Source organism: Acanthopagrus latus, chromosome 21 (assembly GCF_904848185.1).
Source record: "Acanthopagrus latus isolate v.2019 chromosome 21, fAcaLat1.1, whole genome shotgun sequence".
Classification (NCBI taxonomy): Eukaryota; Metazoa; Chordata; class Actinopteri; order Spariformes; family Sparidae; genus Acanthopagrus; species Acanthopagrus latus.
This window is the reverse complement of record NC_051059.1, coordinates 17,376,095-17,391,176: the sequence shown is the minus strand read 5'-3', so window position 1 is coordinate 17,391,176 and position 15,082 is coordinate 17,376,095. Positions and strand designations below refer to the sequence as shown.

The 15,082-nt window shown below is 40.3% G+C and overlaps 1 protein-coding gene across 8 annotated transcripts in view; it reads right to left on the bottom strand.

Annotated features, from left to right (window-relative positions):
- The window catches only part of cacna1eb (calcium channel, voltage-dependent, R type, alpha 1E subunit b), a 63,256-nt gene that overhangs the window by 34,264 nt on the left and 13,910 nt on the right, over nucleotides 1–15,082 (bottom strand). For all 8 annotated transcript variants that reach the window (XM_037084043.1, XM_037084044.1, XM_037084047.1 and 5 more), the window contains 2 exons: nucleotides 11,986–12,091; nucleotides 10,780–10,919 (listed from right to left, as the gene is read on the bottom strand). In XM_037084043.1, the coding sequence (XP_036939938.1) occupies nucleotides 10,780–10,919; nucleotides 11,986–12,091 (246 nt within the window). The remainder of the gene's footprint in view (nucleotides 1–10,779; nucleotides 10,920–11,985; nucleotides 12,092–15,082) is intronic.

Below are 15,082 nucleotides of genomic sequence, written 5' to 3'. Positions count from 1 at the left end.
ACATTTTATTATACTGCTCACTCACTATTTTTTATGGTATGTTCATGTATTTAATTTCATTCTTTTTCAGTTTTCCATGTGGTTAGGTTGCGGCAACAGAAAATCAGGTCACAACAGGCCCTTTCACAATGTTAAAACACGTGTTTGAAAGGATAACTTTTCCCATGTGCGTATTTTGGGGGTCTTTTTTCGGGTCACTAGGCTACAACATTACAAAAATGTGACTGATCTGTTCCAATGATGGTCCTGGAGAAACAATAATTACGATGTCCCAGGAACAACAACAACGCTGGGATCTTTGGGGGAGACTGATCAGTTGTTCATCACAATTAGCTCATAGTATACAGAGCTGTAAGTGTTTAAGGAGAAGTAAAGCTATTTACTTTTCACTCCCCTGAAGTTGAGAGACTCTTGAGAACCATTTTTAAATGAAACAGTCAAACGACTATATGACTGTATAAGTCAAGCTTACAAAAAAACGTCTGTGGAATATTATCTGACATCAATGATCAGTTTATGACTAAATATGTGACATACATGACATTTCCATAAGCCTCAGCTGTACTGTTAATTATTAGATATTACTATGTTAACACCAAGAAATGCTTCACCACTGGACAGACAACCCTTGCATAAAAACTCGGCTTAACATCAGCATCTTAACACTGTCACAATTATCAAGTATGTTAGCATGCTGAAATTCTCATTCCCTAAATCTTCTTGAGGTTGAAATTGGAGCAGACCGTAACCTAATTAAAGAATTGTATATTACATGTAAGTCTATCAAATCACTGTGGCATGTCTGGCTTTATTTTGGCACATGCGTAAGAGGAGTTGTAACGACACAGCCAGCGTTGACGGACTATCAGATCCAATTAATGCACATTCATTGACAAGACAAACACAAAAGAAGTCTTTTTTCTATTTGTCTTCCTCTTATTACTGTGGCACTAATGAGGACACAAAGCAATCACTATGACTTCAACATGGTTAATAGCGTGCACACACTGTAACTGTACTGAGTGAGCGAGTGAGCGAGTGAGTGAGAGAGTGAGTGAGCGAGTGAGTTGAGTCAGACAAAGAGACGACACAGTGAGAGACACTGAAACGGAGCGGGAGCAGAGGAGTGGGAGTCTGTGGAAATAGCCTTCAAACCAAACACGCTGAACAAAGGCAGGCAGCAAAGCTCCTTCAAGGCTGCACTTTGAGCACAACAATTCAGTGGAGGCTCCCTCAAAATTAAAGTAAATGTTCTGTCTGCTTGTGGTAGCTCATGATTCATCCCTATGCACATACACACACTGTGGCCGTTTTTCTTTTCGTGTAGTTTGGAAATTGGTTTCTTGCAGAGACAAAATTCCCCGGCACAGTCAGTTATCATGCAAAGCAAGCTCATTGTAGTCTTTCAGTGTCCAATATCATATCTTAATGCAGTTAACTGGAGATGCTGCATGGGCAGATTTGCATCTAACCCCTTTAGGAACACATTTTTGTTGGATAAGTTCAAAAAGCAGGCAGTGAGAGCAGTCCTAAACTGATTCAAAGCCCAAAACTGTCTTCACGATGCACTAAGCTCGTCAGATGACATTTGATTTTTGGATTCCGGATGTTATACAGTGTGGCTGGTCAACATTGTCTAGAAAATAATGCTGCTTTATATGACAGGTCGAGATTTTACAAATTGCCTCTCATTCTGTCGGTTTTGTTTAATCTCTACATGCTTTCACTCTTATCCGCAATAATAATGTTTCTCTAATAACAACAGCATGCAGATGATGTTCAACCCTACATATCGATGTTCTGATGATTTAGTACACTGACCAGATTTATCATTGGATACCCTGATTTCTGAATTGCTTTCACAATAGCAATGTCAGCAAATCAGTCCACTGCTTTAGTCCAAACTAAAATGTCTCAGTTCCCACAGTGACATTTTTGGACTTTAGGGAGCCCAGGGGATGAAGCGTACTGATTTTTCTACCAGAGGAATAAAAACGTGAACACATCGGATTCTGCTCTGTGTTGGAATTCACCTAAGGAGGAATTAGCCTGACGACCTGCGATAGGGCCCCTGTTGTCGGTGTTAACATAGTGTGTTGACTTCTGATTGGAGCTGGAGGGAAAGTGTACTTCATATCATGAATGTACGTAGGAGACGGGGAAAAGAAGAGGGATTCTGAGGCTCTGGAGAGCGCTGGGTTTATTGAGAGGCTCAGCTGAATTTAAATCACACTTTGCAATTTTACTTTCTTCAAACTGTTCTATACAACTGAATTCTCCTTGCTCTGCCTGTCCGACATGGGGCCGGCACCCTACAGAGACAGGCCAGGTTTGGAGGAATGAAAATTCACCCAGCACAAACACTAACACAATCACTTCATCGGGGCTTTCAGTACAGTAAAGAGACACTAGAACACACAGGGCAGCTACACACATTCACATGCCCCTCTACAAATTCAACTGTAACAATCCAGCAGCGAGTTAATGTGCAGAGTGAGAGGCTAATCTCTTCCTCGTTGGCTCTTTAAGTGAAGCACTGTTGCACAGTATTGTACAAAACTGGCTCATGAGAGGCTGAATTCATTACACGCACAGAATGCAGCCTCTCCCACACACCTCCACCTACACTCGGAACACCACCAGAATCTACAGTAATCAGCAGCATCACGTTGCCGACCGTTTCAACACAGCTCTGCATATGGTAATGTGCAGTTGACTCAACATCATCATAGTGCACAAACAAATTAAGGGCTTTAAATTAAATCTGGGAAAACATAAGCCACGCATGTAACGGCAACATTAATCCTGCTCAGTTGAATTGGGAATGCGTTCAAAAAAAAGACATTTATTCACTATTAGTCACTGAATAAATGACGGGGTGTATGTTTTCCCAAAGAAAACCCACCGGGGACTGTAAAGCTATTAAGCAAAACTAGAGCTGAGACCACTGCAGCCGTCCTTTAAATCTACTGAATATATGCACCACACATGATGTTGACGAGATCTTGAACTTTTACTCTCGATTTCTGGATCGGTTTTGTGGGTGACTAATATGGCTGCAAACACTTTTGGCTGCAATTTGTATTTTGACCCAAAGTTTTGAGGTTTCAGATGTGCTGGTGCTTACTGGTGGGCTGAATTGCAATGCCACGAATGTGCCACATACAGAGAGATCAGACTGATTTATAATAGAGACACAAGGATCAATTACCACTCCGCCCCAGAGTCCAAAACACAAAACCTCCAGGACTGGGTTGCACCAACTGCACAAATCCATCGCTTAGATTTGTGTAAAAATCATTCAGTTCTTTGCATTCATTAACTAGTTATTTTCTTATCAAGTAATGAATGTGTGAATCGCTTAAAACATCTTCAGCCACCAAAAAACTACAGAATGTAACACTGTGGCTGTCCAGTGAAAAACACTTATCTCTTAATTTGGTGTTTTTCCATAAGTGGTTTTCACTGGACAGCGACGATAGGCTAGCTTTCAAAAACAGCAATTACAGGGGCTCATGCAATGTTTTGAACCAAACTGTTAATGACTTATTTAATGTGGGTATAGGAGGGACATGATGTTTGTTTCAGCAATGGGCCTTTTTTAGCTCAGTGAGCGGGAAATAAATCTTTATGCTAGTCTAACTGACAGACGTTTAACTTGATGTTTTTAGCAAAATGCTTTAGAAACTAAGGTGGAGTATATTGTGTCATTTTTCTAAAATATGATCTTGAAACTTCCAAATTTAGTTTTCAGTTCTCTGCTTGTATTAGTCTATACTGCAGCAGACTCAGGCTAAACTAACTTACAAACAGCTGCAGCAACCAGCTCTAAGGGACCAAAATGACCCCCAGGTCTACTGAGTGTTCTGTGGTCGGCATTGTGTCAAAATCCAATCGCTTTTGTTTGTTTACTTCAATTATTTCACTTTGGCCTCTTCCTCCGTTTCCCTTCTTCTCTTACCCTGGTTTCAAATTGAATTTGTTGCTCCCCTCATCACCTGGACATTTTGAGGATGGAACAGTATTATAAAAGTTCATCAAACTCTCACAAATTAACACAGCACACATTAAACGTAGGAAGAAGTAATCAAGCACTGGTTGAATTTCGGCTCATAACAGGATTGCCGTGTACAGCTATGTGCGCTGGACTGAATGGAAACTACGAGTTGACAGGGTCGAGGACGGTTGCCCGCGTGCCCCCTCTTAGGTTAATTTGTCCATTTATGCACGTACACACACATTAAATGACACCGATGCAAAATGCTTTGACACGCCAAGGCCGACACGCAAGAGTAAGTCTTTTTCTCTCTCCTGTGTGTCTGTCTTTGAGCCAGATGGCTAATGAATCACTCCAAACTCCCACCCGGTTGTATTATTCATCCTGTCTAAAGAGCAACAATTTTAGCAAAGTGTCACACTCTGTGAGAGGGACGGGGGCAAAAAGGGAAAGCTGATACCGCTCATACAACATGATGGGACGCTGACAGCCTGACACACACACACACGCAGGAGTATATGTGCAGGGCAGACACAGCTGGGGATCAATATAATTGAGGTCTGATGGGGGGAGTTTGTCAGGACTGATTTAACAACACGAGGGCAACAGGTTCGCTGGCAACAATCTGTACCTGCAGCCTGATAAAAGGAGTAACAAGCACACACGCACACATTAACAAGTCATTTGGGACGCATTTAACTGCTAATCAAAGCATCAAGTCCACCTGAGCCGATCTGTTTGCCGCGGGATATAATTGACCATTTTAGGAATCCCATTGAATTAATTTGGTTTGTGGGTAAGTTGTTTTAGCTGTGGTGCTTTTTTTTGCTACACACTCTTCACTCAGATTAGGGATTTTAATTGAGCTCAGTGTCCCAGCAGATTCGCTTCTAGCAATTCATTAATATGAAATGGAATGAATGCCGCCAGCGCTGGCCCAGTGGCCTCGATTTTTATTCCCAACCGGCCACTATGACACATGTGTGTTTTCTTTTAAGTCTGACTTACTTGTGCTGTGCCACCAGAGTGAGGGAGAGAGTCAATGTGTGCATGTGTGTGTGTTTGTGTGAGTGAGTGTGTGTGTGTGTGTGTGCGTGTGTGTGTCTATGTGTATGTGTATGTGTATGTGTGTGTGTGTGTGTGTCTGAGAGGGAGGGAGAGAGAGGAGAGCAGCATATGTGCTACCAGAAACTGTGTCAGATAGGTGGCAGGAAACCAGGTCGTCAGTTACCAACCAGCTGTGGCTGGAATAAGGCAAGATGATCTGTGGGCTACAGAGAGCACACCGACAACTTTGTGCGTTTCACGATCTAAGTTAACTGGAATCGGATGTATTAGAAGAACTTTAACTTAAAACGTTGATAAAACCCAACGGAGTTTCACACCACAACTCATCGGAAACTTCACTGTCAGGTGTAGTTACAGGTGCAACGAAACAACACTTCAAACTACGATGAAATACCACTTTACAGCCTGCAGTCACATCACCATTTAAACCTGCAGTCACTTTTTTTTTTTTTTGTCAGAGTGACATTATCCTGCATTTGAGGCCACGGTTATGGCCACCTGATGAATTTAAGTCCAATATGCATTCTCTTTTAGCTCCAGTTTTGGTCTCTGCCAGCTCCTCAGGGTAATTTCTGGATCTTTACTGGCTAAATGCTCCACTAAGTTCATAAGCCTGCTCCTACCACCTCAAACGTCTGTCTGCTTCAACAGAAACGACACCATGAGAGTGGTGTGGATGAACTAAAGCTCCAGAAAGTTGAGGGGAGCTGCAGATTCCGGTAATAATTCTTTGTAGGTTCATTACAACCCCTATCGGAATATTTAATTCATGTCATTTTATGATTTGGAAAATAAGAATTACAGCCTATTTGAGGTGCAAGAACACTGATGTCTCTATCAAAAACTTTTCAAATCTCCAAACACTAATGTATAAGCTTTTGCCAAACTCCAATCCCACACAAGCCCCACTATTAAAAACATTATTGGACAATTGTGAGTCAAAACATATGCACTGTAAAGCGCCATAATGTCTTTACTATGAGCTCATTCTGCTCAAATACATACAGTGTTTAATCACAGTACACACGCAGTGGAACAGAAACAATAAGATGATTCATTTAATGTAAAAATGAATATTTTCTGTTGGCTGACAAACTGGAGATCTGAATATGTCCACCTGGGTACGTTTAGTTTCAAACCACACGTAGAAGAGGGGATGGGAGATAAGAAAGGATTGGGTATTCCTGGGCAATGTGAAATTCTTGTTTTTGCCTGACAACAAAAATCAATAAACGCTAAATTTAAAAAAAACATGTCCACCTTGGGAATTTTGCCTTCAGCTAGAAAGTTATTTTTTTTCCTGTGTCCATTTGAATGGGGTTTTTTTGGGTTGTCTGTTGATTTTTTCTGCAGGTTTACACAAAAAACTACTCAATGGATTTCCACAAAGACTCAGATAGAGGATGGGTCTTAACCTTATATAAAAATCCAGGAATTAATTCTCACTTTCTTCAGCATTGCTAGACATTTTTATTAAATTCTCAAGGAATCATATGGATCTTGATGGGGGATACAGGTACTATAGAGTTTGATACTGGATTTAACTTGACGGAATTAAAGGGGACTTCTGGTTGGGCCATGCCGAAGGTATGAGCTTGACAGATGGGCCGTTCTAGTTTGGACATATTTCTCCTAACAATTAATGAGGTGATTGTGAAAATAAGTGGGTTCATGCCACAACTCGCTCTGAACGCTCCTGAACTCCATCAAACTGTTACATAACTTGCACCACTGGCCATCGAGTGACATCCTACGCTAAATCTCTATTTTTGGTGCCACTTAACACTTTGGTAGGCTTTACTGGTTCACTGCTAAAAAAAAAACAAAAAACAGATTCCTTTTTTGGGAAACTGTAGCTGCCGTCATCTGATATCATCATAACTTATTGAATTAAGCTTCAATAAAACTACAAACTAAAAACCTGGTAGAAAATTTACATTAAATGTGTCATCTTTGTTTTTTGATGCCAGTGGAGAAGTCACGTTGTTTAAGGTTTAAGTCACAGATCTGCCTTTGAAGACAAGAAGAAGATCATCTAACTGTTGCTCCGGCCACATGTTGGGTTTCAAATCCACAACTAGTGAAGGTCACGTGAATAATGAGCTGTTCCTTTGTACCAAACAGAGCTCTGCTTCTTTTAAGCTAACGAGCCGTCGATTGGGAAACCGAGAGCAAGCGGTTTTGTAGCAAACTTTGACAGATGCATAATGAGAGAATTTCAAAGTATCCCACTGAAGCAAACAGCACTGCCGAGGTAACAGCTGTGCATAATGGATTATTAAAATCGACTGGACAGTTTAACCCTTTTGAAAAATTCTATGGAAATGTGTCTGCAACACAGCTGTTCAGCTGTTGAGTCCGGCACCAACTGGTCTGCGAACGTGATGCTGATTTTGTGCCTTTTATGTAAGAGGCAGAGAAAGGGAGAGAGACAGCGATATAGAAAGACAGACAGTCAGAGAAATAAGAGATGCTGAGAAAAATAAAGATGTGGGTGTCAGGTTGAAATGAGATGTCAACATGCCGACAGCAATCTTCCCTGAAAGCTGAATACTGTACACTTAGCCATCAACAGTGGTAACAGTGCTTAACTCCGCCACAATTAATTGACTAAAATCCCCAGTCGTAAGTAGAACAAACAAAGTCTGTCATTATGTTTTTTTCTTTGGGTCTGCCGCTCCATCTTCCTTCCTCCCCCCTTGTTTTCCTTCCCCCTTTTCTTCTCTCTTTCTCCGCCATCCATCCATTCTTTTCCATGCTTTTGCATAACATCTCCAGCGCTGCATTCACATTTAATTCACAGAGGTCCTGGGGGCGAACCGGAGCAGGTTTTTAGACACAACTGCCAATCCACTTATCCACCCACATATTGCTGACTGTAGAGCCTGACTGTTCCACGGAAACACACATTTTCCTGCATTTATGTGCTTTTCTTGCGGTTTGTGGTGTTTAAATGTATGTGTTTTATAGAGAGAAAGCACATCAACACATAAACAATAACACTAAAGGGTCAGCTGTTGCCTGCCATTTGTCAGTCACAAGGTGCAGCACGCAGGGATTAGAAAAGCCTTTAAAATGCGGTACAAGCACGCATGGCAACAATAATGATAAACGTTGACACAAGCAGCGTCACACGCGTGAATGCACCAACATAACTTGACAATCAGTGTCTTGGAATTAATCTTTTGCTTCACCAGCCACAGCCGGGGTAGAGTAAAAATGAATTCTGTCAGAATTAATTGCAGAATCAGTTGCTGAGCATTAATTTAAAAACTTTATTTCAGTCTCTCTCATACAGTCAGTGGAGTTTGTAATTCATCACGGAGTTCAACCAAATTCAAAATGAACAGAGGGCAGCTGGAGGCATATCTCCAAAACACACACACACACACATGCGTCTATATATGTACACAAACCCATTCTGTTATTTGTGGCTTTTTGATAGGCTAGTAAAAGAGTCCTCAGCTGACCTTTAACCAGACACACCGAGAGGACAAAAAAGGCCAAAATCAACAATGAGTTTATCCTACTTACAAGTAGCGTCGGTGTGGCTGCACCCTGATATATATAGTTTATTTCTCTGTGCCATAGACAATCGATGACCCACACTGTTGCACTGGGTGAAATAGATAACAAAGGCTACTGCAGTTTATTTTGAGTCCCACATACGCCGTCCTGCTGCTGCAAATACTCACTAGAGCACCAAATAATCCACAGCTGAAAATAGTAACCCAAAAAATACACTACATCCTACGTTCATGTAACATCTTCTTAAAACTACAGTCACCAACTATTTCAGGAAATTCCTGCCCCCTCTTTTTTTAATGAAACTGTACTTGTGGCCCATTAACATCAGATTTATGTCTTCAGTGTAAGGATAATGTTGGGGTTGAATGCCACAGGAGACTAACACACCACTGATTTTGGTAATATCAAATAAAACATATTAAAATTCCACCAGATCCAGATTTTTATTTGGATCTGCATCACATTTAACTCACTACTGATAGTCAACTGAATATGACAGTTTTTTTTCCTCAAGAATCATGCGTTATTAAATATTGTAAAACATAACTTAAATATAAACTGGCATTAGGCTCTAAAGACAAAAAAAAGTGTATTTCATTTTAGTTTGCTCACTTCCATTGGAGACTGACCTGTTATCTTGTAAGCATGTTTGTGGTCAGTGCTAACAAACTGTTGCTCAAAAACTCAAACACATCCTGTGACTGTGATGATATTAAGTGCCCGTTGCTGTCACATATTCTGAAACAAATCTCCCATTTATCTCTTTGGACATAAAAAGTATATATTCAGCTATATTGGTAGGTCGGCATGCCACCAGAAGTAACTGACCTGCTACTTTGTTGGCTTGCTAGCTTGTTTATGGTCAGCCCAAAACTGTAGCTCAAGGACTAAAGCACGATTACTGACAAAGTTACATCAAGTTACAGATGCAATCAGATGCCAACACCAAAACAAACAGCAGAAAACACAGTCAAAGCCATGGACCTCTAGCTAACGTATTAGCAATGCTAAAGAGTCTCATGGCTAAATGAAACTGCAGAGGTTGTCGGGGACATTAAACATCATCACTGCGAACATGGAGGCTCATCTACTCACTAGTACATCTTTACAAACCGACATTAGTTACGAACTATTCTAACGCCAACTTCATAACTTGTGCGTTGTTCAACTTACAGGAAACGTGTATAGTAATTGTGTAGTAAGATACTAAGTGGTGATGATGCTTAAATTACACTTTGCAATCTCACTTGCAATCTCTCTTGCGATGTTCACCTGTTAAGATTATTTTACTAAACAAAACACGTAAGCACCATAAACCGCAGAGCTCAGCTTTTTGTCGAGGGAACCAGAGCGATGCTAAATTCCAGGTTAGCCTAAAAAAATGTGTTGTCGCTACATCACTCTATAGCCACACATGTGCATTAGCAAGGCAGTGAAGGATCAGACATGCAGTAGAAGCTGTATTGTAACTTACTAATTCGTAATTCATAACATCTTCGCTATTAACAGCACAAAAACACAACAATAATAACAGTAATCTAACATCATTTTCACAGCAGATATTTTTTCACATGCTATAATAAGAAAAGTGCAGGTGTAGCTGCTAATCTTAACGATGGCTGCATTCCATTTAAGTGAGCCAGCTTTATGGTCCTGGTATTCTGCATACTGGCTCATTTACATGGACGCTTGGTGGAACCGAGCCAGTGTTAATTTATTAGTCACACCTGTGCTTTTCCCAGCTATGACCGCTTTGAAGATTTATTCAGCATCCAAACAGAAATAAAGGAGGAAAGCCTCGACAGAAGTTGATGTCGTAATTTCATATCGGTCTATCCCATTTATTCTAACATTTAAAGGTGTTTTTTTACCCCCCTCATCCGAGTTGATGGTATCGGGATAGTGGGTGTTGAAGCTGTTCAGATTGTTAAGCACCATTAGGAAAATTTGTTTGACTTGACTGCCGCCAACCCAAAATCTAAAAAAGTCTTCTCTGATTTGATTGGCTAACAGTCAAAATGTTTGTTAGTTAAGAAACTGAAATTTGTTCTTCCTCCGTACACACTCTCACCACAACGTTTGGCAAGAAAGTCAGAGAAACTCAGCAATCTGACAATTTACAACAAACATTTTCTCACTTTGCGAAAACTAAAACTCAGGTTCTCATGGAGACTGATGTCACTCACCCGCTGAGCACAACTATGAAGTCCATGACGTTCCAGCCGTTCCTCAGGTAGGAGCCTTTATGGAAAACAAAACCAAGAGCCACCAGTTTGATCCCCGCTTCGAAGCAGAAGATCCCAATGAAGTATGGCTCTGTCTTCTCCTGTGGAAATAATGTACGAAAAAAAATGGTCAGTAGTGTCTGAACTGTAACCTGCTGGATTTGATGCATATTCAGTTCAAAGCCACTCGTATACTAACCACTATGACAAGTCCTATATACAAAGTGAGATATTTCCCCCTAAATTGTAGTGGATGAGAAGTATAAAATAACATAAAATTGTTTTTAAAATAGGTATTAATTGCTTTGGAGTAAATATACTTAGTTATTTCCAAAACTAAAGGTACATTTGTATGTGGCATGACTTTTAAAAACAGTGTATGCTGTGTTATTTTAAAACTGCATACACTCATTCATTTCAATGCAAATATTAGCAGTGGGATAGTTCATCCACCCCCAAATTAAAAATGTTTGTCCTCTTAGCTGTAGCACTACTTATTCATACAGATTGTTTTGGTGTGAGTTGCTGAGTTATGATATATCAACCATAGAACTATCTTCCCTCCCTCGACTACAAGGGAACTAGATGGATTGTAGTGCTCAAGTGCCAAAAAGTACACATCTGAAAAACTCAACAATGCAACCGTGACCTGTTTACTGAAGATAATCCTCAGACATTACTATGAGCAGTTTCATTTAGGAACTGTTTTCTTCCCATCAAACTACACCTGCCAGCCATGTCATGGTGCATCGACTTATGGGATGTAAACATTGTTAGCTCGCTGAGCTGTAAAGCTGCAGGTATAGTTTGATAGAGAGAAAATAGTTCCTATGTGAAACTGCCCACAATAAGCTCTGCGGGTTACCTTGAGTAACTATTCATGATATCTAGAAAGAGACAAATGGACAAGCTGAGTGCCATTTTCTTATTTCATATTGACGAGGAGGCAGACATCTCTATCTCCATGACCGATATCTCACACCAAAACGATCTACATGGATAAATAGAATTAAAGGTGAGAGGAAAAATTAGCATTTTTTTACTTTTCTTTTTGGGTTTTTCTAGAAATGTTTTGGTTTGATTCGTATTATGTGATTTCATTTCACATGACCTCACGCACGACACCGTGTATGCATCGAGGATGTGAAAGGGAGATTTTGTCCTCACCAGTCTCTTTGCCATGGGGGTCTTATCCTCTCCGGGGAGATGCTGCTCCAAGGCCAGGACAACACAGTTGGCGGTGATGGTGGCCAGGATCATGTACTCAAACGGTGTAAAGGCCGCAAAAGTTAAGGAAAGTACTCTCAGCGCAACGCATGGACGAAACCAAACAACAAAAATATGAGCAAACAATGCCAACAAAAACATGGAAAAACACAACTAACGCTGCAGCTTGTAATGTATCAAATCTTTCTTTGTGGATCATTAAGCATGATTAAACATGACAGAACGAATACTAAACAGGTTAAAATGTCCAATATGCTAACAGCAGTACTTTAGCCATACAAACAGTCTCTGTGTTAAACTGTAGGAATATTCCCTGTGTGGCTCAGCGGAGAGGGTAAAACAACATAAACGGACGGATGATTGAATGACAGATGAATTATAGCATGGTTCATATTCTCTGGTATTGGAAGCAATCTGTGAGAGAGATTGCAGTATCCATGGCAACCTGCTTTTAAAAGTCCTTTTCATGAAGAGAAAACGAGAGCAGAGAGAAAGATAGAGACAGAGAGAGACAGAGAGAGAGAGAGAGAGAGAGAGAGAGAGAGAGAGAGAGACAGCTCTGTGAAGTCACCTTGGCCTGACTGGTTTAACTACACAAACTACAGCAAAACAGTTGTCGTAACTCCTTTCACTGCACACAGACACCAAACACAGACCACGGGCTGTCGATTCCAGTAATCTTGTAAGACAAAACTCTCGTCTTCAAAGAGTTGCTAAAGAAAGGTTTGCGCTTGAACTTTTCGATTTGTGAGGCTTCATAAAGCAGACAGTTGTGAAAGTCCAGCTATTAAAGCAGGAGCGACTAAAAACATTTGTTCATTCAGTTTCAGCATACGGAGAACAGATTCTAGAGCTTTTGCGGCTGTGAGAATGTTTTGGCGCTTGAAAACAATTATTCAACCAAAAAAACTAATAACAAACAAGTTTGATAGCAGCTTGATTGTTTGGGTCATATTTGAATAAAAAATACCAAATGATTAGAATTTTGGACTGTTGTTTGGACAAAACAATTAAGATTTCATAGGTATCATTTTGTAGATTAACGGTTAAACATAACTGACAATCATCAATAGTTGCCTCCAGAAAACAGCGCAAGAGCCGCAGAAACTAGAGAAAACTGGAAATGTGAAATATTCTTAAATGCAGCCCAAGCCACCAGAATAAAATGTTTGCATGTTACGTTGAAAGCTTATCAAATGTATCATATCAACATTTCCCACAATGTGTGTCACATTCAGATTACATGAGCTGACTTCCATGACGGAGACGGTGGTGGAACACCTGGGCAAGACTGCTGACGTTCCAACATTCGTAAGTGTGAAACCACAGGATATTTTTTGAGGAGACATCAGACATTTGCCAACTGTTACTGGCGACAGAACCTGGTATTTTAAGCCAAAACATGATGGGTTTTTGATGATGTCTAACCATGTGGTTTTTGTGCCTAACGAGACAACATAAGACTGAAACTGTACTTAAAGAAAATTAGAGTTGCAACTTTTTAAAGTTTCTACATTTAAATATTTGAGGTTTGCAGGAATGTAAACTGCCAACATTGATTTTGGCTATTGTGTTTGTGGTTTCATAATGAAATAGAGCTGGATAATATTGCTTTAAAAAAATATTGCAATGTATTTAAGCAATTTCATGACACTCATACATCTTCATATCTTGAAATCTGCTTAAAAGCACTCGGACTGGAGTGAACGACAAAACAAATACCTCGATACTGATATTGTGACAGTCTGATGAGATCAGAAAGTTACATCACCTTCTAAACTGAATATTTCTGGATACTATTCGGCCAAAACAACAATGTGATGTCATTGCCTCGGGCTTTTGGGAAATGCTGATGTGGATTTTAGATCGGCCAGATTAATCAACGATGAGTTGCAGCCTTAGATCACAAAGCTGCAGATCCAAAAAGAACATGAACACGACTCCTGACACATTTCTGACTCATTCGCGTAACTGCAACTTTGGAAACGAGATACATTTCTCTTGCACATTTCTGTTTTCCTGTCAGGTTTAAAGTCCCCCCCTACTTCCAGAAGCTCTTGCAACATTACTTTAATTTCTCAAAAGTAGCATCTACCCTCCTGCAGCTGAAACATCTGTATGTGTGTGCATGTGTGTGCATGTGCACGTTTTGGCCCCTCCCAGTGTGTATATGTGTGAACCGACATGCAGGGCCTCTGACTATATTTGCCCCAACACTTGTATGTGCTTGTGACTTTGAGTCCCTCAGAGTTCCCATGAGGCAGCTGCTTCTTGTTATTAATTTTCCCTGCCTTGAGAGAAATGGGGTCACTGACTCACAGAGGAGTGCTGTGATGGGGGCCTCTGGGACCCACACTGACTCACATTGACAAGTCCACGTTGTTGCCATTGAAAAGCAGTTGAAAATAGCTAAAGTGGGAAATACTTCATGAACATCGCCCACCCTGTTACTACCTGTTACATGTTTCAGACCATTTGGGATGAATCATAAAACCATTTCACTGAACAAACCATGCTTTTGTTGCATTTTTAAGATACATGGATATATTTAACTGGCTTCTGACACAGCCATTGAGTGTCGGAGTATCTTTATCTAGGCTCTAATCTCTAATCCTTTTCTTTTTAGCTTCTTATGATCCTTTCAATGTGTTTCACTTGATTGATGACTGATTGGATATTAAAGGATACAAACTCATCATATGGTTTAATTTGATTTAACTGAGCAACATTTTAAACAATGGCTGCAATGTTAATTAATCTGTCAATAATTTATCCATAAAATGTGCTGAAAAAAAAAGAAACACTATTTCCTAAAGCACAAAAGTGTTTGTTTTTATCCCCGACCAATAGTCCGAGACCCAAAGAGATTGTGTTTACACTCGAAAAAGACAAAGAAGGAAAGCAAAGAAAAAAATTATTATCCGTCTGTCAACTGCTGTACGACACTCTCCTGAGATGCGCAGCCCACTGCAGGCAGCACCAACTCTACATTTATTTTGTCAAAGTTACTTTCCTAATGTAGCTGTGACAGTAATAA